Here is a 9,865-nt window from a genome sequence, read left to right as displayed (position 1 = left end):
CTGAAGACTCCTTAGATTCCCTAGGCTTCCTCCCAGAGGAACGTGGTAGGACAGAATTTTAAACTACAAAGAACTTCAAGTTCAGTCCTTATATCCTATTTGAATGTGAAATAACTTCACCTCTCTGTTTTTCAATGCCTTCATTTGTCAAATGAAGCTACAGTACTTTCCTCAATGCAATGAAAAAGCCCCTTGAAAAGATTATGAATTCCCAAAGCACATATTACTTATATCAAAGAATCTTTAAAGACCAGGCCCTGTCCTTAAAATCATCCTTTATCCTAGAGAAGAGGGAAAGGACCTCCTTTGTCTTCCAAGCCATCTTTTCCTGTTATATTGTAAGTCACATCTGGAAACTTACTGAATTGAGATCTAGGAACAAGAAACCAAGAACTCAATAACTGATTGTCAGAAACAGCAACCTGTACTTGCTGCCTAGAGCAAGTGGGCATTCCAGCAGGAAGGCCATAGGATGCAGGAGAGGTGACTTCCTTCTCAGCAGGAAGAACTTGGCCTAGTATTGAATGATGGACGGGTTGAACTTTGAGATGGTGGCTGGGTTGAGCCTGCGGACCCAGGGAGGATACGCCCTCCTCTCACCCCAGGTAGGGGAAGTTGGTATTGGGGCTGCCTCCCAAAGGGGTGCTAGGAGAGAGGACTGGTTGCAATAAAGGAGGAAAGCATGAGTTTTGGTGGTGTCAGTAACTGTGGAAAAGCCCCTTCCACAGATCTCACTTCCCAGCCACCTGTGGGCCTTAGGCCTGAGTGAGTATCCCACCCCACCTTTCTCCTCCTGGCTGTTGGAGCAGTCCCAGCAGAGAAAGCCAAATTTCCTCATTATGGTTCTTTCCCTTGTCCAGGTTATAAGACCTTTGAGGGCTCACTGAATAGCAGCACCTTCCCAATACACAGAGAATCACCCTAGGGCTTCTAGGCCACAAACTTCACAAGCCCCTGAACAGATTATCCAAGGCATGGGAAGAAGACTCCCCAATCAACATCAGAACCCTCCAGGAAACTTCAGTGCTCTTAGTAGATAAATTTGGATTCCTCTGGAAAGCCTCCAAGCTCCCCCAAGGTAAATGGCTCTCCCAGCACCCCAAAGGAACCCACAGTTGCATCTTTCATATGGAGGCCACAGAGGCATCCACTGCATGAGGTCACCTCACCCAAGGGGCGTGCCAAGGTGGCTCTTCTAATTGCAGAGCCTCCATCCTTCCCTGAAAAGTGCCCACTGTCATCCCTCACATGTTCTCACATGGACCACGTTCTGGATGGCATTCCTCAAAGCACAGCCAGTGGCCCTGCATGGGACTGAAGCCCCATGGAAACCACAGAAACTGCAGAGATCCCAGGAGCCACAGCCACATGTGTCATCATGATCTCAGAGGTTCACCCCTCAGGCAGGCTGACTGGATGTCATAAAAATTAATTAAATAACTTAAATTGACTGTTGAGGTGTTTGCCCAGAGCAGGCACTGACATCCCTCAGGCTTTTCAGGGCAGCAGAGCTCATTTGAGTCATTCTGCAATGGGTCCCAGTGGAATCAGTGGAAACAGGGAGGCGCAGGTCTGGCTGCCCTCCCAGGCTGAGTCAGAGCAGCCCTCGCACTAGGAGGCAGGGCTGTGCCCCCAGACCCTGGATGCCCTTTACCCCCAAATCAAGGGCTCTCTCCCTTCAGGATCTCACCCTCCTGCAGAAAAGGTCAGAGTGAAGCCTGCAGGAGTTCGCAAATGTTAATCCCCACCACCACCACCTCCACTTCTGAGCAGATGTCCTTTTCTTCCTTCTTCCCCCCCCCCTTTTTTTTCTAAATAGAGATGGGGTCTTGTTCTGTTGCCCAGGCTGGAGTACAGTGGTGTGATCATAGCTGACTGCAGCCTTGAACTCCTGGCCTCAAGGGATCCTCCCATCTCAGCTTCCTGAGTAGCTAAGACTATAGGCATATGCCACCACTCCTGGTCCCTTCATCCTTTCTTTTCCTTTTCTTTGCTCTTTTCCCACATCCAATTCGGGAAGTGGGAGTTGGCAATACTCAATTACCCAATAGGCAGATAAACACGCGCTTAAGGTCCAGGAAGGCAGGAATACCCCCAAAATTGTTTGAAAAGTATCTCATATCATATATATCATCACATACACAGACACATGTATTAGAAAAATCATACCTTTGTTTACCTTGTTAACACTTTGTGGCTTAGTGTAGTTTTTCTTTTGAATTACATGAGGGTCGTGAAAACCAACACCATTATCTTTTCATGTTTTCTGAGCTTACAGCTGCTAAAGTCCTTGGGTAACAGTGGTGAGTTTTGAGAAGTTGTGCTTGGAGTTAGTTAGGGAGGGAGACAAGTTTTCAAATGTAAACCCATGTCTAATACCTACACTAATACTGGAGAATGTTGGTAGATGTGAGTTGTTTCAGCTACTTTGAGAGGCAGTAGTATAATGTGAGGTCTAAAGACCGTGAGGTCACACAGGCTGGGTTCAAAACTCAGCCCTGACATTTACACACCGGGTGATCTCAGTGAGTTATTCAACCTCTCGGAGGGCCAGTTTTGTCATTCATAAAATAAGTGATCCTTAGGGCTGAATGAGCTAATATGAATAAACTATTTAATACATATAAGCATTCAGTAAGTGGTACTTATTATTTTCCGAGATAGGTTTTAAAAGCAACTCTGCCGTTTTTACTATAAAAGCTTCAACATGATAAGTTAGGCTTTTAAAAATCTTTTTTCTTATAAATAAACTAATTATTCATACCTCTGCTTTTTAATATGGAAAGATCCTCTATTAAGGGCTTCTAAATAAGCCAACTGTTAGATTAAGAACTTAAATCTCAATTCAGGTATCATTTGTTAATTTGTTCAGTTGATGAAATTATTCGTCTCATCATGGAAGCCAATTAAATTAATGTGTCTGTTTTACCTATAATTTTAAAAGAAAAAAAGGTCTAGAAAGAGCAGAAACACTTTCCTTACCCAGGCTCTTATTATCAATTTAAGCTGACTTAGACCCAACGTAGGAAAGGCTGGGAAGTGAAAGGGTGCTGACCCAGGGTTAAAGAGGGGTGGGAAGCTGGGGGAAGGGTTTCCGTCTTGGAGAAGGCCAAAACAAGAGCTTCCACGGAAGTAAAGATTCATGCAGGAAAGGCCTGGAAACCTGACCATTAAGTGGAGGGCTCCCGTGGTCCTAATCCCCCGATGGTGACTGATAACCCCCATTGTGTTCGGGCCTAGTGCTTCCGGCCAGGAAACCCCAGCCTCTGTACCAGGGATAAGGCAGGCTGGGAGCAGGCCTGGTGAGGGCATCTCACTGCCACTTCCTTCTCTCAAGGAGGGTCGGGGTCAGGCTCCCTTTCCCAGGACCTCAGAGTTCTGAGAGGTCAGGGCTGGTGTGGGCTGCTGTGGAATCGGGCCTCTTCTGTGTGGAGGTCAGCCCTTAAAGCCAGGCCTGGGGATTGGGGTGAGGTGGCCCATGAAGGGAGGGATATGAGAAGGTTGAGGGAGGAGGAGTGAGGGAGAAGATAAGAATTGGAAGATTCATAAGGTGGCTTATGTTAGGGTGACATAGTGATGTCAAGGGTCAGCACAGAAAGGGATTTGAGTGTTGGGCTAGGAAAACTCTCTCTTCCCTGCACTGTAATTTTTTTCGGATTTAACTTTATATTTTGGCTAGTCATGTTTTTACAAGCTATATTGCATCTTTCATTAAGTTGCAACTTCATATCTTAATTTTATTTAATTTTTTTTTTTTTGAGACGGAGTCTCTCTGTCACCCAGGCTGGAGTGCAGTGGCCTGATCTCAGCTCACAACAGCTTCCACCTCCTGGGTTCAAGCGATTCACCTGCCTCAGCCTTCCAAGTAGCTGGGATTATAGGTGTGCACCACCATGCCCAGCTAATTTTTGTATTTTTAGTACAGACAGCGTTTGTTTCACCATGTTGGCCAGGCTGTTCTCGAAGTCCTGACCTCAGGTGATCCTCCTGCCTCGGCCTCCCCAAGTGCTGGGATTACAGGCATGAGCCACTGTGCCTGGACACATACCTTAATTTTAAAGTGAAGATCAAAATTTGATTATAACTCCTTTTAAAAATCACATTATAAGGCCGGGCACAGTGGCTCGCGCCTGTAATCTCAGCACTTTGGGAGGTCAAGACGGGCAGATCACCTCAGGTTGGGAGTTCGAGACCAGCCTGACCAACATGGAGAAACCCTGTCTCTACTAATACAAAATTACCCAGCATGGTGGTGCATGCTTATCATCCCAGCTACTCGGGAGGCTGAGGCAGGAGAATCGCTTGAACCCGGGAGGAAGAGGTTGCGGTGAGCTGAAATCGCACCATTGCACTCCAGCCTGGGCAACAAGAGTGAAACTCTGTCTCAAAAAAAAAAAGAAAAAAAGAAAAATCACATTATTGCTTTTTCTGATTAGAAAATGTATATATAGTTACTGTAGAAAATTTGAAAAAAAAATTTAATCACAAAGAAGAAAATTAAAACTACCTACACTCTTACCACATGGAAATAACTATGGTTAATGTATTAATGTATCTTCTTCCAGATATTTTTGTATGCATAAATGTATGTACATTATTGGGATAATACTCTACTTTGTAACCAGCCTTTTCCCCTGGACAATATATCAAAAATACGTTTTTATGTCCTGTGGTATTCTTATACAACTGGATTTTTAATGGCTAAGTATTCTGTCATATGTGTTTTCATAATTTATTTAACCAACCCCTTTCACTGCATATTCAGGAATTACCATTTTTCCCCCCTTAAAAAATAAGTGTGGTAAACATAATAATTACCACTTTTTTTTTTTTTTTCTTTTTGAGATGGAGTCTTCCTCTGTCACCCAGGCTGGAGTGCAGTGGCATTATCTCAGCTCACCACAACCTCCACCTCCTGGGTTCAAGCAATTCTCCTGCCTCAGCCTCCTGAGTAGCTGGGATTACAGGTGTGCACCACCACGCCTGGCTAATTTTTTTTGTATTTTTAGTAGAGACGGGGTTTCACCATATTGGCCAGGCTGGTCTCGAACTCCTGACCTTGTGATCTGCCCACCTCGGCCTCTTAAACACTGCTAAAACAAAGATGAGGCATTACTGTCACAATTATTCAAAAGGTTCTAAATTCAAACAAAATTCTGAGGAGTTTGAAAGGCCATCTTAATGTAGCTCTCAGGCCTCCCTTCAGGCTTGCAGAGCACTCAGCCACCTGACTCTGACCCAGAACTCAGCACCATGGAGCATGATACTGTTTGTATGTTTGTCTCCACCCAAATCTCATGTTGAATTGTAATCCCCAGTATTAGAGGTGGGGCCTGGTGGGAGGTGATTGGATCTTGGGGGGTGGATTTCTCATGAATAGTTTAGCACCATCCCTTTGGTGCTGTCCTTGAAATGGTGAGTTACTTCTTGTGAGATCTGGCTGTTTCAAAGTGTGTGGCACCTCACTCTCTTGCTCCTGCTCTGGCCATGTGATGTGCTTGCCTCCTCTTCGCCTTCTTACATGATTGCATGCTTCTAGAGGCCTCCCCAGAAGCTGAGCAGATGCCAGCATCATGCTTCCTGTGAAGCATACAGAGTCGTGAGCCAGTTAAACCCCTTTTCTTTATAAGTTATCCAGTCTCAGGTGTTTTTGTTTGTGTTTGTTTGTTTGAGACAGAGTCTCACTCTGTCACCAGGCTGGAGTGCAGTGGCGCAATCTCGGCTCACTGCAACTTCTGACTCCCTGGTTCAAGCAATTCTCCTGCCTCAGCCTCCTGAGTAGCTGGGACTACAGGCATGTGCCACCATGCCTAGCTAATTTTTGTATTTTTAGTAGAGATAGGGTTTCATCATGTTGGCCAGGATGATCTTGATCTCTTGACCTCATGATCTGCCTGCCTTAGCCTCCCAAAGTGCTGGGATTACTGGCGTGAGCCACCATGCCTGGCCAGGTGTTTCTTTATAGCACTGAAAGAACAGCCTACTACAGAGCATTTATTCATTCAATTGGCTCATATTTTTTGAGCAGCTACTATTTCAGGAGCAGAGGCTACAACCTCCAGAGTATTCATGGAGATTGTATAGAGAAAGCTTAGGATCCTAGGATCCTGGAGTCAGATTGCTTGCTGTGGTCCCAAGAAGTTTACCATATGATTTTGGGCAAGTAACTTTACCACTCCGAGCCTCATTCTCTTCATCTGTGATGTGAGCATAATGGTACCTACCTCATGGATTGTTGTGGAAATTAAGTGAGATAATGCTTGCAAAGCTTTTGTACAATGTCTGGTGCATACTAAGTGCTCTAGCTATTATTATTAGCTTTAACACTGCCCTCCTGCTGTTATTATTGAAGTTTTGTTCATCTGACGCTCTAGAGCCATCTCTCAATAATGCTAAACCTCTTTATTGCCTACACTTCAAATAATTCTACTCTTTTCTTGCCAGCAGCGTAATTGAGACAACTGTCTGATCTATAATCACTTGAGCGGTACACACCATCAAGGAAAAAGGAAACACTCAGTTAACAGATAAAAATACAGAGTTCAGCAGTTAGCCTTCCACACTACAAGAGATACTTGATTAGTCTTGAAACTTAGAGTCAACAAAACACAATTGCTTAAGTTTACTCTGGACAAACAGTTTCCTCAGCAAGGAAAAATCACGTTCCCTCAAGTTCTATTGACATTTTGAAACTCTAAACCCTCCAGTTACTCTTCTACAAATCACCTCTGCTGGGACCCTGATATGGTTTGGCTCTGTGTCCCCACCCAAATCTCATCTTGAATTGTACTCCCATGTTTTTTTACAGGCTCATAGGCAAAAGGGACTTGCCTTGTCTCAGATGAGACTTTGGACTGTGGACTTTTGGGTTAATGCTGAATTGGTTAAGACTTTGGGGGACTGTTGGGAAAGAATGATTGGTTTTGAAATGTGAGGACATGAGATTTGGAGGCACCAGGGGCAAAATGAGATGGTTTGGCTCTGTGTCCCCACCCAAATCTCATCTTGAATTGTACCCCCATAATTCCCACGTGTTGTTGGAGGGACATGGTAGGAGATAATTTTAATCATGGAGGCAGTTACCTCCTTATTGTTCTCCTGGTAGTGAATCAGTCTCATGAGATCTGATGGTTTTATCAGGGGTTTCTGCTTTTGCATCTTCCTCATTTTCTCTTGCCACTGCCCTGTAAGAAGTGCCTTTCACCTCCCACCATGATTCTGAGGCCTCCCCAGCTATGTGGAACTGTTAGTCCAATAAAACCTCTTTTTCAGCCAGGTGTGATGGCTCACCCCTATAATCCCAGCACTTTGGGAGGCCGAGGTGGGTGGATCACAAGGTCAAGAGATCAAGACCATTCTGGCCAACATGGTGAAACCCCGTCTCTACTAAAACTACAAAAATTAGCTGGGCGTGGTGGTCGGTGCCTGTAATCCTAATGACTCAGGAGGCTGAGGCAGGAGAATTGCTTGAACCCGGGAGGCGGAGGATGCAGTGAGCTGAGATCACACCACTGCACTCCAGCCTGGCAACAGAGTGAGACTCCATCTCAAAAACAAACAGACAAAACTCTCTTTTTCTTCCCAGTCTCAGGTATGTCTTTACCAGCAGCGTGAAAACGGACTAATACTGACCCATGCGCTCACTGCATCACTGATGCTGAGCAGGAATGGTGGGAGGAGCACAGAATGCCTCCTCCCAATCAGCGTATTTTCAGTCTCTTCTGTGGTGAGAAACTTTTTGAGGATCCAGGATATCAAAGCAAAGAGGCGCTGAGGCCAACATTGAAATTGTTGCTCCACCCTTTCCACTCCTCCTCCTACAAAATTCCACAGCTTGGTCTCCACATTTCATTCTTATTCCTTGACAGGGATACAACACTACACTAACCTTTTTTGGCTATAACTTGTGCCATGTAAATGGCAAAATGCAGCTGAATACTGTGCTACCTGGAATGGAGATTTGCAAGGTGCTAATGGGGAAATTAAAATTACAGCCTGAGGTGGGCAGACCGTGCGGCTGGAGCAAGGTTGAAACTGTTGAGGAGCCCATGGAGGTAGAAGAAGCAGCAAAAGAAGACAAAGAAGAATCTGATGATGAAGCTGCAGTAGAGGAAGAAAAAGAAGAAAAGGAATCAAAGACTAAAAAAGTTGAAAACACTGTCTGAGACTGGGAACTTATGAATGATATCAAACCAGTATGGCAGAGACCATCAAAAGAAGTAAAAAAAAAAAAAAAAGTAGAAGATGAATACAAAGCTTTTTACAAATCATTTTCAAAGGAAAGTGATGACCCTATGGCTTATATTCACTTTACCACTGAAGGGGAAGTTACCTTCAAATCAATTTTATTTGTACCCACATCTGATCCACGTGGTCTATTTGATGAATATGGATCTAAAAAGAGTGATTACATTAAGCTCTATGTGCTCTGTGTATTCATCACAGACGAATTCCATGATATGATGCCTAAGTACCTTAATTTTGTCAAGGTTGTGGTGGACTCAGATGATCTCCCCTTGAAAGTTTCCCTTGAGACTCTTCAGCAACATAAACTGCTTAAGGGGGTTAGGAAGAAGCTTGTTTGTAAAACTCTGGACAAGATCAAGAAGATTGCTGGTGAGAAATACAATGATAATTTTTGGAAAGAATTTGGTACCAACATCAAGCTTGGTGTGATTGAAGACCACTCCAATCAAACATGTCTTGCTAAACTTCTTATGTTCCAGTCTTTTCATCATCCAACTGACATTACTACCCTAGACCAGTATGTGGGAAGAATGAAGGGAAAACAAGACAAAATCTACTTCATGGCTGGGTCCAGCAGAAAAGAGGCTGAATCTCCTCCATTTGTTGAACAACTTCTGAAAAAGGGCTATGAAGTTATTTACCTCACAGAACCTGTGGATGAACACTGCATTCAGGCCTTTCCCAAATTTGATGGGAAGAGGTTCCAGAATGTTGTCAAGGAAGGAATGAAGTTTGATAAAAGTGAGAAAACTAAGGAAAGTCATGAAGCAGTTGAGAAAGAATTTGAGCCTCTGCTCAATTGGATGAAAGATAAAGCCCTTAAGGACAAAATTGAGAAGGCTGTGGTGTCTCAGCACCTGACAGAATCTCTGTGTGCTTTGGTGGCCAGCCAGTACGGACGGTCTGGTAACATGGAGAGAATCATGAAAGCACACGCATACCAAACGAGCAAGGACAGCTCTACAAATTACTATGCAAGTCAGAAGAAAACATTTGAAATTAATCCCAGACACCCACTGATCAGAGACATGCTTTGATGAATTAAGGAAGGTGAAGATGATAAAATAGTTTTGGTTCTTGCTGTGGTTTTGTGTGAAACAGCAACACTTCGGTCAGGATATCTTTTACCAGACACTAAAGCATATGGAGATAGAATAGAAAGAATCCTTCACTCAGTTTGAACATTGACCCTGATGCAAAGGTGGAAGAAGAACCCAAAGAAGAACTTGAAGACACAACAGAAGACACAGAGCAAGATGAAGACAAAGAAATGGATGTAGGAACAGATGAAGAAGAACAAGAAACAGCAAAGGAATCTACAGCTGAAAACGATAAATTGTAAATTATACTCTCACTGTTTGGATCCTGTGTGGAGAGGGAATGTGGAATTTAAGTCATTTCTTTTGGGAGAGACTTGTTTTGGATGCTCCCTACAGTCCCCTTCTCCCCTGCACTGTAAAATTTGGGATTATGGGTCACAGGAAGAAGTGGGTTTTTTAGTTGAATTTCTTTAACATTCCTCATGTATGTTAAATTTGTACTATTAAACTGACCATTCTTGATGTAAAACCTTGTCATGTGTATAAAAAAAAAAAAAAGATTCCCCTCCTAAAAAAAA

At 43.8% G+C, this 9,865-nt stretch overlaps 1 protein-coding gene across 1 annotated transcript; it reads left to right on the top strand.

Annotated features, from left to right (window-relative positions):
* Positions 1 to 527: 527 nt before the first annotated feature.
* On the top strand, positions 528 to 9,473 carry LOC101143886 (endoplasmin-like). The gene is made up of 3 exons (XM_063705961.1): positions 528 to 605; positions 7,869 to 8,147; positions 8,280 to 9,473. Exons 1-3 carry the CDS (start codon positions 528 to 530, stop codon positions 9,282 to 9,284), a joined length of 1,362 nt encoding a protein of 453 aa, XP_063562031.1. The 3' UTR covers positions 9,285 to 9,473.
* The last annotated feature ends 392 nt before the right edge of the window (positions 9,474 to 9,865 follow it).

Source organism: Gorilla gorilla, chromosome 1 (genome assembly GCF_029281585.2).
Source record: "Gorilla gorilla gorilla isolate KB3781 chromosome 1, NHGRI_mGorGor1-v2.1_pri, whole genome shotgun sequence".
NCBI classification, from domain to species: Eukaryota; Metazoa; Chordata; class Mammalia; order Primates; family Hominidae; genus Gorilla; species Gorilla gorilla.
This window is presented reverse-complemented; position numbering and strand designations above follow the sequence as displayed.

Bases quoted from the DNA above. Each gene is read 5' to 3' on its own strand.
- LOC101143886 (XM_063705961.1), top strand. From the start codon at position 528: ATGGACGGGTTGAACTTTGAGATGGTGGCTGGGTTGAGCCTGCGGACC. The intron at 606-7,868 runs GTAGGGGAAGTT...ATTCCTTGACAG, and splicing joins ACGCCCTCCTCTCACCCCAG to GGATACAACACTACACTAAC. The intron at 8,148-8,279 runs GTTGAAAACACT...TCATTTTCAAAG, and splicing joins AGGAATCAAAGACTAAAAAA to GAAAGTGATGACCCTATGGC.